General features: G+C 39.6%; 2 protein-coding genes across 8 annotated transcripts in view; one reads left to right on the forward strand and one right to left on the reverse strand.

Annotated features, from left to right (window-relative positions):
• Nucleotides 1-18,954, reverse strand: part of EXOC5 (exocyst complex component 5) — a 61,525-nt gene extending 42,571 nt beyond the window's left edge. Inside the window, exon 1 of the mRNA XM_060619914.3 lies at nt 18,697-18,954. Within this exon, the coding sequence (XP_060475897.1) occupies nt 18,697-18,723 (27 nt within the window). The 5' untranslated portion in view covers nt 18,724-18,954. The remainder of the gene's footprint in view (nt 1-18,696) is intronic.
• A 97-nt stretch (nt 18,955-19,051) lies between these two features.
• Nucleotides 19,052-20,198, forward strand: part of AP5M1 (adaptor related protein complex 5 subunit mu 1) — a 29,802-nt gene continuing 28,655 nt past the window's right edge. For all 7 annotated transcript variants that reach the window (XR_009606275.3, XR_009606274.2, XR_009606273.2 and 4 more), the window contains exon 1: nt 19,052-19,463. Coding sequence is in view for 4 of the 7 variants with exons in the window: in XM_060619915.3 (XP_060475898.1) it covers nt 19,390-19,463 (74 nt within the window). In the remaining 3 variants the exon portion in view is untranslated. The remainder of the gene's footprint in view (nt 19,464-20,198) is intronic.

Consider the following 20,198-nt stretch of genomic DNA (forward strand, 5'->3'; position numbering starts at 1 on the left):
AAACTTTAATATTAACACTGCTGAATAAGTCGCTACCTCAACAGGTAGTTGGGACAACAAAAAAGGGGTTATTTATTAATTCAGCAAATTTTGCTGAGCAACTGCTATGTGCTGGGCACAGTGGTGGGTATTGAGAATACAAATTGTAATTCAATAGACAGGGTTCCTGAAAGGCCTCAAAGAAATGATCTTCTAGGTAAGGATGCCAACATTAAACAATTACAGAAATAACTAGTTACAACTGTGATAAATGTAAGGGAAAAAAAAAGTCCTGGATCCAAGACTATACAACAGAAACAGAGATGACAGGAAGACACTAAGGGATAGAAGACTTGTAAGACACAGGAATTACAACTGGCAAACTTTCTGAGAGCTTAACACTTAAGCTGAGACCAAAAGAAAGAAGAAAAATCATCCAGACACAAATGGAACAAATATCTTTCCAGATCATTAGGGAAAAAGAAGATAGAACTTAACCTAGTTGTGGAACTGAGAAGATGGATAGATCACAAAGAGCTTATCTGGATGGAACAAGAGAGGTGACTATTAACGCCAACAGGTAACAAGTTTGCTCTTTTTTATCATTATCATCACACTGGTACTCGAGAGACTGGTTCACTGACGTGAGTCTGATGTGAGAGGAGGAATGGGAGGATGAATTTCAGTCAGACTATGGATAACCATCATCATAAAAACAGGAACATGTACCAAAAACAGGAATACGTACCAACAAGAATAACAGCTCACGTAAACAGTTTACACGCATTACCTCATTTACTACTCTCTTCATAAGACCTAGAAGGGAGGTCCTATTTCATCCTCACTTTATGATGAGGAAACTGAGAGTAAGAGAGGTTAATTACTTACTCAAGACAACACAAGCTGGGCTGAGATTTAAATCATTCTATTCTATTACTAAGTAAAACTGAACGGCAAATATGGGAAACTACAAGTAGCTCCTTGTACCTAAAGTTAGGTGGTAAGGATAACAGGTGAAGCTAAAAAGGAGAAAACTGTCACATGAAGGCCCACACACATCACTGATCATGTCTTTTGAAATTTCTACTTAAATTTATAAACATTCTAATTGTATGACCCATCAATAATGTAAACTAATAATTTTCTCAGACAACTGATAAACTGTCACATGCCTATCTATACATAAGATCTAATATCAACTTTCAAACTGGATCATATCTTATAAGAAAACCATACAGCTTTTACGACCGTTAATATCGCTGACTGCCCCCCCCCAAAAAAGTAAACACTAAACAGTAAGAACACAAAATAATATAAATGGGCATTAAAAATTTTTAAAGACTTTTTATATTGTACCTACAAGAGGCTCTTTTATAGTGGTCAAATAACTAAAAAATAGCAGTTATATTAATCCAGTTTCTCTCATAAGATTTCCATTATAGGAAAGCTATCTGATACGAGGAAGGCATAGAAAATAAAGAATATTGTTAACTACTTAAAAAATAAATCAGTTTATCCATGTGCTGACATGTTTGAGAATTAAACCCTAATGATGAATTAGATATCCTGCAAAGGAAAAATTTTGACCCTCTGAAATAACAATTAACTCATTTAGCAAACATATCATCATTTAGATAATCATACCTCTCTTTAGTCAATTTCATTTGTGTTGAAACAAAAGTTGACATATGTCTAATACTTTTTAATTTATATACATAAATTGGGAAACATTGACTCAAGATCAAGGAATTTATGTTTAGAGCGAATACTTAGATCTTTAGAAACTCAGCTACTTACAAACTTCAGGAAATCTGACAAGCATATGAATTACTCCTAAATAATGACAAAATGCTGACAGCAGCTAATTTTTAAGTGTTTATTAGGTGCCTAACACTTTACATACTTAGTATCATTTAATACAACTCTATAAGGTAGGTTTTATTAACATTCATTCATTTTAGACCTGTGCAATTGTGTGATACAAAAAGGTTATTTAATCCAAGGTCATATAGATTTATCTGATTTCAAAGGTCCAAGTTTTCAGTTTTGGTAAAATCCAGAGTTTTTTCTTCAAAAAAAGCTAAATTAATTATGAAGTAGTCAGCTCTTCCAAAACTCCACAATACTTCCATTAAATAGCTTTACCTAGTAATGTTCTTTTTCCCTGTCAGTTTTTGCACATGCATACCTATGTAAATACTTAATAATCATAGTTCTCATTTGTTAATTTTATTTATTAGTTATTCAGTAGTTGCAATTTTTTTTTCAATATATGAAGTTTATTGTCAAATTGGTTTCCATACAACACCCAGTGCTCATCCCAAAAGGTGTCCTCCTTAATACCCATCACCCACCCTCCCCTCCCCCCCACCCCCCATCAACCCTCAGTTTGTTCTCAGTTTTTAAGAGTCTCTTATGCTTTGGCTCTCTTCCATTCTAACCTCTTTTTTTTTTTTTTCCTTCCCCTCCCCCATGGGTTTCTGTTAAGTTTCTCAGGATCCACATAAGAGTGAAAACATATGGTATCGGTCTTTCTCTGTATGGCTTATTTCACTTAGCATCACACTCTCCAGTTCCATCCATGTTGCTACAAAGGGCCATAGTTCATTCTTTCTCACTGCCACATAGTACTCCATTGTGTATATAAACCACAATTTCTTTATCCATTCATCAGTTGATGGACATTTAGGCTCTTTCCATAATTTGACTATTGTTGAGAGTGCTGCTATAAACATTGGGGTACAACTGCCCCTATAGTAGTTGCAATTTCTAATTAAATATGTTACACTGTTCATTAATTTCAATACACAAGTTTTATCAAATGATATATGCCCCAAAACTCAAACATCGACAAATATTACTGACATGGAGAAAAATAAGAATTTTTCACATGAAATATTTCAATTTTCTCAAAATACAATATTCCTTCATTCAACAAATATTCATTGAGAGTCTACTAGATGTTACTGACTATTCTATAAACCAAGGAAATAGCAGTAAACAAGGCAGGAGAAAATCTCTGCCCTAATGGATATCATGAAAGGGAATGACAGACAAACGAGCAGATACATGATAAATAAGAACTATGAAGAAAATTAAAAAGGATGCGGAGTGATGGATTAAAGTGGTTATTTTGGTAAACGTGATCAGACAAGGTCTAAGAAAATAAATTTTGAACAAAGACCTGAATACATCTAAAGGAATAAGCCATCAAGGAAAGGAATGCTCCAAGTACAGAGAACAAACAGTATGTGAGCAATGACAAGAGACCAGTTTAACTAGCAGAGTGAGTGAATGGGAGAACAGTTGTAGATAAGGTACAAGAGGTAGTAGAGCCCAGAGATTGTAGGATGCACCTTGATACACTTTCAGCTATGAACGAAGAAAAGGCAGGTTCCCAGGATGAAGGACTCTGCAATATACTAGCAAGTATATGCAGTAATGATTCTACTATTCCTTACCCCCGCCAAAAGAGGTACAACCATTTACTTGAATAACTAACTGTACACAAGGTAAAGGGAAATACTCAAACATTTTGAGGTCTGTTGTATACAGAGTCCTAGTTGATTCCGATACTTGATGGACTCCAAGCATCATGCACTCAAGAGAGTGAAGATATACAAGAGCCAAGATCCAGCTCATCACTGATCCAATGGGTCCATTAGCCCAACTACTGGCCATTTTCCCAGTCCGTAAACATGTAAGAGGGACAGGCACACTTGATGGCTGATATAATTCCCACATTGGGTCCGTGGTCTATAGAGTAAGAGCTTTCACAGTAGGGAAGTCCAAGAAGTCTCTGAAATTGCCCCTCTGTACTCAATGTAGTAAATCAAGTGGAATGTCAAAATTTAGTGCCATTCTTAAGGCTCTAAAGCAAGGATCAGCAAATTTTTCTCTCAAAAAGCTGGACAGTAAGTACTTTACGGTCTTTCTTATCACCATTCAGTTCTATAGCTGTAGTACAAATGTAGCGATAGACAATACATAAACAGATGGGCACAGCTGTATATCAGTGAAACTTTAAAAACAGGTATCTATCCCAGGGCCTATACGTTTGCCAACCCCTTATCTAAAGGATGTTCGGGCAATATTCCCCACAATTTTCTAATTTAATTCATCAGTCTGGGTTTTTACAAAAACCAGATAAATCCTGAAAGGTGTTTATCTCAAAATCAACAAAAAAGTAGCCTATTACATCTGTCATGCCAGATATAGTTTCTCCAAGCCTCATGGTATATGGCCAATGATTTGGCAAATACATTATTTTCTATGGCAAATACACTATTTTCTGTCCCTATGGGGGGGGGGGGCGGGGGGAAAGAGGATCAGACAGTTTACAGTCACACAGAACTGACAGTGGTATACAATTATAGCTTTGCTTCAGGACTATGTGAACTCTCCTACTATAACATGATTTGTACCATATGAACATTCTGCAGAACACCTTACTGATCCATCATACATAACTGACATCATTGGTGGAATCTTGGTAAGATACATGTACTCATGTATATACTATACAAAGATTCCAGGGCACACTGAATCAGTAAAATTTTAAGGTAGTCAGGGGCCCTCCAGGACATCTCACCCAAAGTAAAGGACAATTATTGTACCTTGCACATCCCACCACAAGGAAAGACACACAATACCTGACAGGACTTTCCAGGTTCTGCATGCAGGGCACACATGCTCTGGCACATATACCAAGTGACACCAAAGCAAGAAAGGGCTCTGAAGAAGTGGGGGCCATACAACCAACCTTGCTGTCTGGGCCATACAACTTTGCAGACCCTATGGTATTAAAAGAATCAGTCTTAATTTAAGTATTAAAGGTATCAGTATTGGGAAACAATGTCACGTGGAGTTGTGGCAAACCTCAGTGAATAATCACAACACAAATTGCTAGATAATAAAGCAAGATCATGCCATCTAAGGCAGAGGATTACACACCTTTTGAGCAATAATTCCCAGTGTGCTACTAGACCCTGGTAGAGACAGCACACCTAACCACAGAGCAGGAAGTGAACCTGCATCCAGAACTACATAGCATGAGTTGGGTTCTAAAAGACTCACCAAGATATTATGTCAATGGACTGAGAAACTATTTAACCTAGATGGATGTGGTAGACCCAGAACCAAACATGAATAGGACCAGAAAGCAAACTGCATAAGCAGGAAGCCAAACTTCTACCATTACTGTGCTAGCTTCTCTCCTTCAATTTACATGGATAGCCTTATGGGGCATCTCTTACAACCTGCTGATGGAGAAGGAAACAGCCTGAACTTGGCTCATGCAGAGAGTTGGCTAGGCATGCGGGTGCCAACTAAAAATGGACAGCAGCAGTAATTAAAAATTCATTCAGGGGAAGCCTTAAAATTCAGTGGCAAGAAAAATCCTCTCAATAGTCAAAGTTTTGGTAAAGACATCTGGCCATCATCTTGGGTAGACAGAGAACTGACCTTAGTTTAGAATATATATGGACTCACAGACAATGGCAAAGGGCCTGACTATGAGAGGACAAAGACTGGAAGATTAAAGACAGAGAAATCTGGGATAGAGGCATGTGCATGGACACATGAAAGTGGGCACAGAGTGTGAAGATCATTGTGTCACATGTTAACACTCGCCAGAGGACATCCACCATGGAAGAAAAATCAAACAACCAAGTAGACAAAATGATTCTGCCAGTTGACGTCAGCCAGCCTTTACCCAGCATTAGCACACTGGGGACATGAACAGAAAGAACACAGTACAGAGACAACATGGCCCCCATAGCATGAGGTCCTACTTACCATGGCTGATCCAGGTACTGTCAAAGCTGAATATCTAGCCTAACAGTGATAGAAACCAACTCTGAGCCCCTGAAATCACCCCATCCTTCAAGAAGACTACTAACCCAACCACATGGTGGCAAGTTGATTACCTGGTTCCTTTCCATTTTGGATGAGTAATTCATTCTGACAAGAATAAAAACATTCAAGTTGGGTATGCCTCCCCTCAGAGGGAGTGTCTGTTCCTGTGGCACTGGATCCCAAATATCACATCAGAGTAAAGGACCCATTTTACAGCAGACAAGGTCACCATGGATCCACTGGTCATATCACAAAGTACACCACCCAGAAGCTGTCAGTCTAATAGGGCACTGGAACAGTCTGCTGAAGGCATAGCTGAAGCGCCAGTTCAGAGACAATAACTCAATAAAGATGGAGCACTATTCTACAAGATGCGGTATATATTCCAAATTTAAAACCTTTATATGAGGGACACCTGAGCGGCTCAGCTGGTTAAGCATCCAACTCTTGATCTCCGCTCAGGTCATGATCTCACGGTTCATGAAGTCAAGCCCCATGTCAGGCTGTGCTGATAGCGTGGAGCCTGCTTGGAATTGTCTCCCCCTCTCTCTGCCCCTACCCCACTTGTGCTCTCTCTCTCTTAAAATAAATAAATAAACTTAAAAAAAAAAATAAAACCTTTACATGATGCTGTGTTCCCACAGGAAAAACAAGAGTCTGAGAACAAAGTATAAAAGCAGAAGTGGTCCTGCTTATAATGACTCTCCATTTGTACTTGCTATTCCCACAATTCTGGAGTCTACAGGGCTGGAAGTCTTGATCTCCAAAGGCAAAGATCTCTTTGCCTGAGAATATAGTAAGAGTCCCATTAAACTATAACTACAAGTGCTGCCTGGGCTTTGGCTGCTTATATCCAGAGGATAAAAGGCAAGAAGAGGAGTGACCATCTTGGCAGAGGCAACAGATTCTGATTACCAGGAGGCAGGGCTGCTATTACACAATAGGTGCCGTAACAGTATTTGTGACACACAGATATATTCGTGGAGTACTCTTGGTACTCCTTTGACCAATTCTGAAAGTACACGAACAAGTGTAGCAACCCTGGCCTAAGATGGGTATGGTAACCAGTTAAGCCACCAAGAGTAGTGGAGGCACTAGCTGAAAGTAAGGGGGTATTAGAATGGAGAACAGAGAAGGGAAACATAGAAGAGAGAATTATCAGTTGCAACCTGAAACCAGTCACAATAGTAGGAACCACAGTTCATCCCACTAACCTTCTTCTAATTTTCCTCCCAACTGGAATGCCAAAGGAGCTGCTCCCCAAATGCGTATGAAAAAGTGGAGCCTAGTGGCACAGGAGTGGTCTGTGGTAGACACACTGATGTATTATCCAGATCTCCCTTCAAGAAGGGACTTGTTCTAGCTGCTACCAGTGCCATGCTGTCAGTAGAGAGCCTTCAGCTGGCAGTATTTTCAGGGATCACCTCAACTGCAGAGAATCAATTCACTCAATATCATACCTTTCCCAGTGTGGTCTATATAAATGACTAAGATAGGGACAATTTTGGTCTAAAGCAGGACAACGCTGACAGTTTATTTTTGTTTCAGAACTCGCCCCAGGGGCCAAAAACACTCTCACGGGGCCAACACTGTAACTCTATTTCTCCATACGTCCGATCTTGCATCCTTACTCTGTCCCTTCACAGATATTCACACCAAGGGTATCTCCTAAAAAATATTCTGCACACGAAACTCTGTCTCAAAGTGTGCTTTTCAGAGAACTCAACCTGCAACACTGTAGTAGTCCAATGGAGAGATGATGATAATGGCTCAAACGGAAGTGACGGTGGTGAAGATGCTAAAGAATGGTCAGGTTCACGACATTTTAAAGAATGTATTCACACAAATTGCTGGATTGGATGTGGAGACAAAGTTAAAAAGGAAATCATGATTATTCATGATTCATGAGGAACACAGACTGAACAACTGTGTGAATGATGGGTAGTGTCATTTACTGAGACTGGAAAGAGATGCAAGAGGGAGTGAGGAAATGAGTTCTGTTTTGCATATGACGTGTTGTGGAGGCTTATTAAATATACAGTAATTGAAAATAGCACGTGATTAGAAAAATAAGTTTGTATTACAGGAAAGAAACTAGAGCTAGATATAAAATTAGAGTTATTTAAAATCTCAGAACTAGATGAAATTTAGGAAGGAGAAGAGCATGCCAACAACATTCAGAGATAAATGAAAGAAAAGGATCCAACAAAAGAGACCAAGTAGGAGGAACTAGAGAAGGAGGAAGAAAACTCAGGAGTGAAGGAGTGTCCTGGAAGCAAAGTGCAGGTTTTATCTCAGAGGCAAATTATCACTAGAGTTTAAGATAAATCAGCTACTGCTCCCAGTGGAATGAAAGTTCCAAAAAAGCAAAAAGCAAAACCAAACAAATGAATCCCAATAACTTGCTCTCTAATACTTAATGTTGCTGCAGAGGCATTTACAATAAGAAAGATAGCCAAGTTAACAGATTTTAAGACCTCCAAATGACCAAGTCACCCCAAAGGATTCTCAAAAATACATGTAAATAATCCCCCCAAAAATCTTTCAGAATTTCACAAACCTGACAAAGTTCTATCTTTACCTTCTATTTCACTATAGTAATTAAAAGCAAAAATTGTCCCAACAAAAACAAATACCTATGAATTACGCACTATAGACTAAAATGCTATTATATTAAGTTCAACTTTATGTAACTCATTATTGTAGTCAAACTGATTTCATATTTTTTACAAATGCTACCAATGACAAGAAAAACATGGAGTTTGTAGTTATTTCTATTAAAAACTAAGACATCAAGCCCCTGGACAGGAACATGAATCCCTAATTTAACACTGTTTGAGAAAAGTGAACTTTTATATTTTCTTATAGCATCCTTTCCCAAAACAGATCCAATACAATGTGTTACAACCACCTAGAAACTCAAAGAAACTGTAATATTTTGCCCTAGCCTATGTAAGAAAATAAATAAATATTAATTAATTATTTAAAAAATAAGGCTCAAAGGATTTCCGAAAGAAGTATTTCTGTATCCTATTAAGCCAACAAACCATGGGTTCAAGTACTACCTACAAGGTATTTTTCTTAAATTTATTGTGCATATCATGCCAAACTAATCTTTAAAACACTGCTTTCTGGGGTGCCTGGGTGGCTCAGTTGGTTAAGCATCCGACTTCAGTTCAGGTCATGATCTTGTGGTTGGCGAATTCAAGCCCTGCATCAGGCTCTGTGCTGATAGCTAAGAGCCTGGAGCCTGTTTCCGATTCTGTGTCTCCCTGTCTTTCTGCCCTCCCACGTTCGTTCATTCTCTCTCTCAAAAACAAACATAAAAAAATAAAATTCAAAAAAAGGCACTGCTTTCTTTTCATCAGAAACTTCCCTATGCAATTCCTAAACTATCAAGTTCACACTCTTCTGTCTACCCTTTTAGATTCTTATCTTACATTTCCTACCCAACTTCTTTGCTCCCCAAAATGAACAGCCACACTAGCTAGCATCAGCCAATTTCAGTCTTCTCTTCATACCCATGCTACTTCTGCTTCCTTACATGTGGCCAGGTAACTCATCCCACAAGGCTACTCTTTCTCCTCCCACAATTTAAACACCTCTATATAATTATTCAAAGCCTGGCTCAATTCCCATTTCCTCCTTGAAGAATTCCTTCCCTACATGACCTCCACTGATTTCTTCACTCTTTAAACCCGAAAGAGGCTTAGAAATTCAAACCTCAACACAGAACACTATACTATTATCATTTATTGTTTTACAATAACTTTTGTAAGTTTCACTCTTCCCCACACTTAAATTGAAAGCAGAGGCAGCATCTGCTGAAATGTCATACATTTCTCTTGCTTTCCAACTGTGGTCAATAGAATAATGTTGAGCACCACAGATGCACAATAAATCAAAACACTTGCTAGTTAGGACCATGGCCAAATCCCCTGCAGAAGATCTTGAAAATCAAGCCCTGATTCATACATACAAAATCAGAAAGGCAGTACTACCACCCCACATGCCAAAAATAAAGAACAAGCATTCTATGGTAGTATAAATCCAAAATTTTATCAGAAACCAAATATGAACCTTATGCAATTCTAACACTGGAACTAAATGAGTTTTACTACATTTTGCCTCTCCTTTTTTAGCCCCACTTGATTTGGTTTTCATGAGACTATGTATTTTATGACAGATTAAGAAATGAATTACATTTATTGAGTATTGGTGGTTGGTTTTTTTTTTTAAAGCACACAAAATGGATTCATTCTACCTAGGGAAAGGTAGGAAGACAAAGCACATTAAGACACTTAAATACAGGAGCACCTGGGTGGCTCAGTAAGTTAAGTGTCTGACTTCAGCTCAGGTCATGATCTTGCACTCCATGAGTTCAAGCCCCACACTGGGCTCTGTGCTGACAGTTCAGAGCCTGAAGCCTGCTTCAGATTCTGTGTCTGTCTGTCTCTCTCTCAAAACTAAATAAACATTTAAAAAGATTTTTAAAAGACACCTAAGTACAACTAAGGCAAACTTTTACAAGGTTAAATTTGAAAACTACTTGCAACACTGAGATGAACAGTTTTAGTTTTTTAAAGTCATTTAAAAAAAAATTTTTTTAACAGTTTTTATTTATTTTTGAGACAGGGAGAGACAGAGCATGAACAGGGGAGGGTCAGAGAGAGGGAGACACAGAATCTGAAACCGGCTCCAGGCTCTGAGCTGTCAGCACAGAGCCTGACGCGGGGCTCGAACTCCCGGACCGCGAGATCATGACCTGAGCCAAAGTCGGCCGCTTAACTGACTGAGCCACCCAGGCGCCCCTAAAGTCATTTTTAATATCCATCTTGAAGGAGATGGCAGCTCTTTAAACTATGATAAAATGAGCCAATTAATCTTATTAGCAGAACTGTTTTGAAGACAATTACATGGTGGTACTTTAGACTCCTATGAAACATTTTAGTTTCTCTTACACAAAATCTCTCTTCAGAATAGAGTATATCTCACTTCTGACAGTAAAGTAGTATCTGATTTCCATGCCCAAAAGAGAAAGGTAACAGAACATTACAGCATTTTTTATACCAGTCTCAAAAGAATCACAAATTAGGTTTAAAAATTTTAAAGGTAGAATGGTTATTAAATATCATCTTACCCTAGTCCCTTCAACTCCTTTTTATATATAAGTAACTGAGGCAATGAAATTTAAGCCTTGTCAAGGTATTAATCCAGTATTCTAACCAGAGATTTTTCCATTCTATTACAGTATCTTATAAAATTATACAAAGACCATGAAAATCATCACCTAGTGTATGTAACAATATGTTACATTAGCATTTCAAATCAAATCAAATGCATTTACCAATTTACACATTCAATGTATTACAGGCACTTAATAAACACTTCTGGAATAAAATTAAGCATGTGGATCCAAGGAATTGTTCATTTTTTTGATTTATTATATCCTTAACAAAAATGTATATATATGATATAGTTAACTATATTGTTATTACTATTTTCATATTTCCATTCCAAGGAAAGAAAACAATCAGAACACTACAAGTTTTTAAAATATCTTATATACATAAACTTTTAGCAATCAAAACTTTTAAATTACATACCACTCAGCTCCGGAACACACCAGGGACTCAATATTTTACATTAATTACACATACACAGTCAATAAATGATCCTCCACTTAAAGGCTTGTCCATTCCAAAAGTTCACTACCAGGTTGGCTTGACTGCAAAATTCAGTCTACAAAATACTTAAATATAAAACCATTATTACTCTTTAAGCATCTGCCTCTACCTCCACCACTGTACTGAGAGTGGCAGAAGCCTACTAAATCTTGGTGTAGATAAGGAGTTGATCAGCCCCAGTTCCAAACATCTATTGCTGCATAATTACCACTCCAATAAATTAGTGGCTTAAAATAACAATGATGATTATTTCTTCACAAATCTGCTATTTGGGCAGGACTCAGGAGGGGAATCTTGTCTCTGTTCCATGTCACATCTGCTGAAGCAGTTCAACTTGGCGCTAGAAGATCTACTTTCAAGCTAGCAAGTTGATGTTGACTATGGGCTAGGAGTTCAGTCAGAACTGAAAGCCTTGGCTTTCTCATTGGACTACGTGGTATGGTCGCTGGGTTCTAAGAGGGGGAATCCAAATAAGGTCAAGCATATTGCCTTTTATGACCTAACCTTGGAAAGCATATAGCATCACTTCTATAGTTATAGTCCTGTCTAGATTCAAGAAGGCAACATGGACCCTACCTCTCAACGTGAGGAGTGTCGACATCTCATTATAGGATAGCAAATTGTGGTCATCCTGGAAAACACAAGTCTCCATGTCACCTTTTTGTAATTCTTACCCTAGTGTGATCTCCTACTTCCAGGATTATTTCTTCTTAGTCTCCTTTGAAGGCTTTTCCTCCCTGACCTATTCTCAATCTAGTCCTGTTCTCAATCCACTTACCAATATTAATTTTAAGAAGCTACTACTCTTCTTTTTTTAATTTAATGTTTTTATTTATTTTTGAGACAGAGAGAGACAGAGCATGAGCAGGGGAGGAGCAGAGAGAGAGGGAGACACAGAATCTGAAGCAGGCTCCAGGCTCTGAGCTGTCAGCACAGAGCCCAACATGGGGCTTGAACCCACGGACTGTGAGATCATGACCTGAGCTGAAGTCGGATGCCCAACCGACTGAGCCAGCCTGGTGTCCCAAAAGCTACTACTCTTCTAATGGCATTCTTCTAAGCAGTTCAAACATCAATTTGTTTAATCTTAGAGATAACTCTCTAAGGTAGGTACTGTTACTATCCTCATTTTACAGATAAGAAAACAGGTACAGAAAGGTCAGGTAACTTGTCCAAGATCATAAAATAGTAAGGGATAAAGCTGAGAGATGTCATCCATTCCCAGGTCTAAACAGCCACACATAAAAGATGAAGATTCCCATAATTTGTTATCTCCACCTGTGGTGTCTTTCTGAAATACTAATTCATATTTCCAACTGCCTTCTGGACTTCTTCACCAGGATGTCTTACTAAAAACTTAAAATATATGTTTAAAAAATGAATACATGATCCCTTCCCTCTGAAAGGGTCCTTCCTATTTTCTCTGTCATAGTTAATCAATCACCAACCACCTACTTTTCTAACTTCATAAATTTGGAATTAACTCCTCAGTAATCAAAATCTTTTGATTCTTCTTCCAAAATGTCTTCCCAAATTTCCTGCTTTCTCTGTCCCCACCGAATTAGGTCAGAATGTCACCTGCCTAGACAAGAACTATGCCTGGCAGGGTATGACTTGTATTTTACCAGCTAACAATTTCTTCCTCATTGAAGGCCATTCTTCACAGTAACATTAAAATTATCTGCCTCTCCACTCCTACCCCCCTCCAACAAAAGTCATGGCAGCCCCCATAAGCATGGCCTATAAGGCTTTCTCAAAGATTCCCCCAAACTGCCTCTGTGGTCCGAATGCCTTGCTATGAACCACCATTCCACATGCCTAAAACATGCATACACAGACCCGATCTCTTCTCAACTCAATGTTTGCCTGAACACAGCTCACCTTAAAAATTAGTCACTTCTCTCTCTGCCTTGGAATGCCCTTCTTCTGCTTGAGAAGTTTCTAGTCATCTATCAATACCCAGTTTATATGTCAATACTATATGAAAGCTTTCCTAATTATGCCAGGAAGAGATTGTGTACTTGTACTACACTGTATTATCTGTTAATATATATCTCCCTGTAATACTGCAATATAACAAATACATATATATGTATATAAAATATACATATTTAAAAAAATTTTTTTTAATGTTTATTTATTTTTCTTGAGAGACACAGAGACAGAATGCAAGTGGGTTAGGGGCAGAGAGGGAGACAAAGAATCTGAAGCAGGCTCCAGGCTCTGAGCTGTCAGCACGGAGCCTGATGCGGGGCTCGAACTCATGAGCTGTGAGATCATGACCTGAGCCGAAGTCTGACACTCAACCGACTGAGCCACCCAGGCGCCCCTAAAATATACATACTTTAAGAAATACACATTTTAGTCTTTGTACTTAGCTCCTGACTATAGTTTCTAAAGCCTTTGTTTTTCCTAAGTGAAAAATGTGCTAGAGGCATCTTTTGTTCTAATATTTGGTCTTTAGCTCTGGTTCCAGATGCAGAGCTCCTAAAACCGTTGTAATTTCTTGAGTGATGTGGTTGATAGGAGCATCTGACGTAGAGCACCTAAATCTTGGAATTTCCTGGGTGTCTTTTGTTCTAGTGAAGCAACAGGGCTCCTGGATGGGGGCTGGTTGCCAGAAAGATCAAGCATGATTAGAAGCCCCTCTACTCCTGAATTAACTGAGTTAATAATTGGTTATTCCTAAGTGATAAAGCCTCTATAAAAATCTTTAAAAAATCTCTAAAGTATGGGGTGCAGAGAACTTCCAGGTTGCTGAATACATCAAAGTGCTGGGAGGGTGGTACACCCAGGGAGGGAATGAAAGTGCTATGCTCTTTCCTCTATACCTTGCCACATACATCTCTTCCATCTGGTTGTTCCCAAGTCACATCCCTTGGTAATAAACTCATAATCTAGTTTGTAAACTGTTTTCCTGAGTTCTGTGAGCTGTTCTAGCAAATTATCGAATCTGAGGAGGTGGTCATGAGAACCTCTAATTTACAGCTAGTTTGTTAGAAGCACAGGTAACAACCTGGACTGCCACTGGTATCTGAAGTGGTGGCATTCCTGTGGTACTGAGCCCTTAACTTGTGAGATCTGATGCTAACTCCAAGTACACCGTGTCAGAATTGAACTGAACTGTAGAACACCCAGTCACTGTCTGCTGGAAAACTGCACTGTTGTGGGTAAAAGCTGTACACATCTGGGGTCAGAAATGAATAATTGAGACTAGTGATAGAGTGTTGAGAGAACAGAGTTCTTTTCCTTTCATTCCCCCAAGTAGGTTTTTAACTCAAATCATCTTTTAACTCCAGTACTTGAAATGACTTCTGTCCTAGTACTCAATAATTGTTTGGGGAATAAACACATTTCATAAAATACACAATAATTAATTAATTGGTAGCCAGGTTCCACAAACCCTTATCTAACAGCTAATATGGCTAAAACAAGAAGCATTTCAGCAGCGAGAAGGTAAAGGAGTGGTGCTTACTTGCATATCTCATGTTGACTTATATTTAGCTAGTTAATTGAACAAGAGAGATTTTTCAGTACATTTAAATAACTTTTGTAACTTAGTTTCAAAATCCAAGAAACATAAATGTGTTTGTGTGCAAAAAATGTGTTCTTGGCTATTTAAATTCTAATCTGGAGGTCAAAACAAACATTGTTACCACAGTTAAATTACTTGACTTCAAACACAATTATCAAGATACCTACATTCACAGGAAAGGAAAAAGTCAAATTCTTAATCCTGGCATTTAGGACCTCCACAATTAAACCCCAAATTACCTTACATGCCACTCCTCTTCTTCATGCATGCTATACTCCAGCCAAAGTGGAACTCTTCCCCTTGCCTCAAGGATCTATACTTGCCTCCCTTTGTGTGTTGGCTTTTATTGTCTACTTTATTAGAAAGTCCCTCCATGCAGTTGCACAAACTCAAATCTAACAGATCCTTTATACATCATTCAAATGCCACCTCTTAATCCTTTCCCACTTCTAGAGGTAATCTTTCCATCTTCTCAACTCCTACAGCACTTTATCTTTGACACCATTTACAACTTTGTTTCAAGTGTACACAGTTATGCATCTATATTCTCTCTCCATATTTAATAATAAGGGCAAGTTCTATATGTAATTAAACATTTCCCAAAGTATGCTCCATGGAATTCACAAAATTAACAAGCAGTAGAAAATATAACAATCTTTAATATATGAAGGTATGTTGTAAACCTCTAATGAAACAAAGTATGCCCATTTCCAAAACTTATTTGGCCTTTAAACCATTTGGGTTATTTTGCAGCACATCTCATAGGATTAATATTTCTATGGCATTCCTTTTGAGACATGCAGTCTCATTAATCTTGGCATCTTCTCTTGAACTTAATAGGAACTCAACAAACATTTGTTGAATGAATGGGTAATGGACCTGGTTAACAAAGAACTCCTCCATAAAGGTAGCCTGCCCAAAAAGAAGACTCCAAGAATGACAGCAGAGAAAAACAGTAAGAGTACAATGTCCTCGGTAATGCAGTAAGAGAAGAGAGGAATATCTGTGACAACAGAAGAAGAATTTACTACCTCAGCCACTTTTTATATGCAGAGGACATAATTAATCCAAACCACACGGGAATTCCTATTTACAACGCCCATCCTGAGGTAAACATGGAGATAGAACTTTTCAGCAAATCTGTCAAAAAGGGTTGAAACTATGAAGATATTCCGGTCAATTTCCAGGACACATGTTATTAAAATAACTGAAACATCTATCACTAAATCATATCCTGGAGTTTTATTTTGTTGTATGAGGGTGTTTACATGATAAGAGGAAGTCTCATAGGATCAACAATAAGACTTTAAAAGGAGAGTTAACACTTTATGAAATTTCATGGATTGAAAGCATAATTTTGTATTGATTTAACCTCATCTCCAATGTGGAAAAATGAAAGCAGAAACCAGGATGCATAAAAACAAAATATCCTGACTACATTCTGACCTGTTTCCTACAGTTCTCTAGCTATGTCTAAAAAACGGGAAGAGAAAAAGACCCTCCCTAACATGTCCTACAATCTAGATCCCATGGTAGTAGCAACAGGAAACGGCAGCGATGACTGGGGTTTGTTTTTTGTTTTCCTCCTCAAGCAGAGAGACCAACTTTCCACTGAGGGATGAAAGCTTACTCAAGAGTAGAGTCCACTGCAGGGCTGAAAAGATAAATGCATTTCTTAATCATAACTATTAACATTTAATTGTAACTTTTAACACAATATGCTTTTAATTTTGATGAAGCAAGAAGAGAAAGTCACATGAATTAAGATCTATGCGTGTGTAAGGTTGTCCTATGAACCCTGTGGCCACAGGACTAGTCTGCCATCACTGATCAGTTAAGTGAATGTTACCAGCTATACATAAGGAGTCACTCAGTTAAGTTAAATCCTAATTTGGTTTAACTACTTTACTAAATGGCATGACCCTAGAAAGCAAATATAAATATTTACTCCCCCCCCCAAATATATATATGTATTTCTCTACCTCCTCCCCTCTACCCCAGGAGGGGAAGGAGGGCAGAAATCAAATATATTTTAAAGTTAGGTGGACTCATGTGGTCAAACATTTAAAGAAAAATAGATATAAGATGGTCCAAAACACAACTGGAAACGTCAAGCAGGATTAAGTCACAGGTTAATGCCTTATGAATCATGTAACAGAATAATAGTTTTCTGTTAACAGTATTTCATGAAGTATATTAAAGATCTCAACTTCATGAACAGTTTTCTACCTTTATGAGACGTGAAAAATAAAACAAGAAACTACAGAACTATTTAGTATCTTGCCCAGGAACATACAATAAAAGCTTTTAGCAAAGGAGTGTCTTCCTGCTCCTGAATCAATCAATAAACAGATGGCACAATTATGAAATTTGAGAAGTTAATATAATCTACCTCCCAACACTTATATCTGAGAACATACAATTAATATTCCCAAATTCTCTCTTGTAATTCTCTCTCTTCACTCACAAATTGCTATTTGATTATTAGCTATTATAACAATAATAATGTTATTCCTCTCAACAAAAGCATGATCTATCCAGGAGCTGAAAGAAATCCAAAATATAGTAACAGTAACATATGAAAAGTTCCCAATTGTTGCAAAAACTGTGGCCAAATTTCAAGCCAAAACTGCTGACTCTGAAGCAGAAAAATCCAATCTTCACTTGCGGAGAAATTCTCTATTGTCAACTACAGTCGTCTCAATTATTACACTTTTGCTGTGAAAGACGAGCACACACAAAAAGGGCCTTTCCTTCCTTTTTCGTTACATCTGTTTTCACTTCTTTCACAAAAGGAGAGCCTTTATAACGTTTCATTGTTTGGTGATCCAGTTACAATTTCCTATTCTAGTCATCTCAAACACCACAGCTTCTTACATTGGATTTCACTAAATTAAATTTTAAGTTTCAGAGAGCGAAAACGCTCAAGGAAAGAAACACAATAGAATGCTCATTGTCTCAGGCACTAAGGATTCTCTAGCTACCAGTTAGGTGGTTTTATAACACATTGAAATTCCTGGAGACCCGAACATTGATGTTTACTTTCGCTCCCCCCGCCCCCCTTCAGTCTGAAGGGCTAAGTGGGCCTTTATTGTCCTAAAAAGCATTTCAGCCTCTTCGAATGTAAGGTAAGGGGAAACTGGCAGGCACCTGAGTGCCACTCGTAACGTTCACTAATGGAATAATTTTAATGACTCAACAGCGAGAAGCCCCCAGTCGTCCCAGTCTCAGGTGGTCCCCTTAGAATATTATCTGAGGATCCAAGCGACAAGACGGGAGACTCGCCCAACCCGGGGCTCCCGGCTGCTCTCTCCGCGCCCTGAGCCAGCCTTTCCCACTTCTCATCCCCGGTACATCTTCCAACGCCCAAACCTCCGACGCTCCCCTCCAGCCCCGCGGACAAAACCAACCCTCCTCCTTTCCCATTCCGGGCTCCCTTCCCTGCCCACCTCCCCACCCAGGTCCCCAAGCCACCCCTCCCCCATTGCACGCTCCGCCCGCGCGGCCCCCAGAGCCGCCACCCCACCCCTCGCCTTTCCCACCTTTCCTCCCAGGGCCGCGCCCGCGCCTCCGCCCGCCCGCCCACCTCGCGGCCCGCACTCCGGGCCTGCCACTCCCCGGGGAGCCGCCGGGACTCACCTCGAAGAGCTCGGCCGTCGTAGCCATCCCGGCCGGCTGAGAGGCTCGCCTCGCACTGGAAGCCGTCTCCTCTTCACATGCTGCGCCTCAGCGGCGCCGCGCACAGCCCCCTGCTCGGCTCGCCAGCTCTGGCTCCCGGCCGCCGCGGGCTCCCCCACTCCCCACAGAGCCCAGGCGGGGCGGGAGGGCGGCCATGAAGCGAAGGCGCAGACGCCTGTCAGCTGCCTCCCGGCGCCGCCCGCGCCGCTCCCATTGTCACCGCCTCATACGCCGGAAGTGGAGCTGCGCGCGCCCGGTTGACTGTCGGGAGGGGCCGGCGAGGGAAGCCGGCAGCCGGCGAACCGCAGAGAGGCTCGTCGCCTGGGCGAGTGAGGAACTGTGATCCTTGCGGGCCACCGTCCCGGAAGTGGACGGTAGAGGAAGAAAGCAGTGGGTTGGTGGGGAGGAATGTTTCTCGAGATTCTAGGTGAGGAGTCACAGAACTTTTGTGGCGTGTGTTGACAGGACGGACTCAGAGGTTTTAGTCACTTGACCAGAAGGAGCCAGCGTCTCTGCAGAGCCCGACCTGTTTGTGGTGAGGCAGAAGGTGGCTCAGGTTGAGTGAGCCCCGGGTCTTCTGGTAGAAGTCCATCTGAGAAGGCCAGTCCTTTTTCCGTAGAGACCTTAGGGATCAGCTGATGCTTTAGTGGCTTAATGGCCCAGCGGGCAGTGTGGCTCATAAGCCGCGAGCCGGGAACTCCATTTTGTGGCACCGTCAGATTCTCCAGGTAAATGCAGGTCTGAATTCTCAGAGGTGTTGGATCGGAGGAATGGATGATGTATTGTAGTTTGGGGATGTGTCTTTGGTCCGCCACCTTGGGCAATTAATTTACTTAACTTCCGTTTCATCTGTTAAATGAAGATCTTAATACTACTAAATAGTGTTGTGAGAATTAAATGAGTTGATGCTTGGCACACATTAAGCATTATGTGTTCTGCAATATTGTTATTACTTTCTCTTAAAATAATTCCACCTGCTTAGGATTGAGATGGAGATGACCAAAGGAAAGAAAGGAAACTTACTGAGCACTAAACAGGTTTCACATTCTTCTTTTGTTGATAAAGATCATTCAAGGACATTTTAACTCATTCTTCCGGAAAATCTTTGCTGATCATTAAAAGACTGTTATTTTAGAAATTTTTAGAAATTTTCAGATGGATTGTTGAAGAAAATTGAAAAAGTACAAAAAATTGAACCGTATTCACTTTTTCTTAGATGGTGTGAGCTGATCTGGCCCCACTTTTAGCATTTGCCACACTTTATCAAAAGAGCTCTGTGATGAGAATTATACAATAACTCATTGTAAGATATAGGTGGCAATTCTGTGACCTATGACCTTTTATTCTCAGTGGCTATGGACGTTTCTTTCTTGCCAACATTGTTACTCTTCCCTGGGGAAAGCTCTGTAGGGAGGTAGCATAGCCCTGAATTGCAGATGAAGATGAGTGTGATTTTAAATGAA

Source organism: Panthera onca, chromosome B3 (assembly GCF_046562875.1).
Source record: "Panthera onca isolate mPanOnc1 chromosome B3, mPanOnc1 haplotype 2, whole genome shotgun sequence".
NCBI classification, from domain to species: domain Eukaryota; kingdom Metazoa; phylum Chordata; class Mammalia; order Carnivora; family Felidae; genus Panthera; species Panthera onca.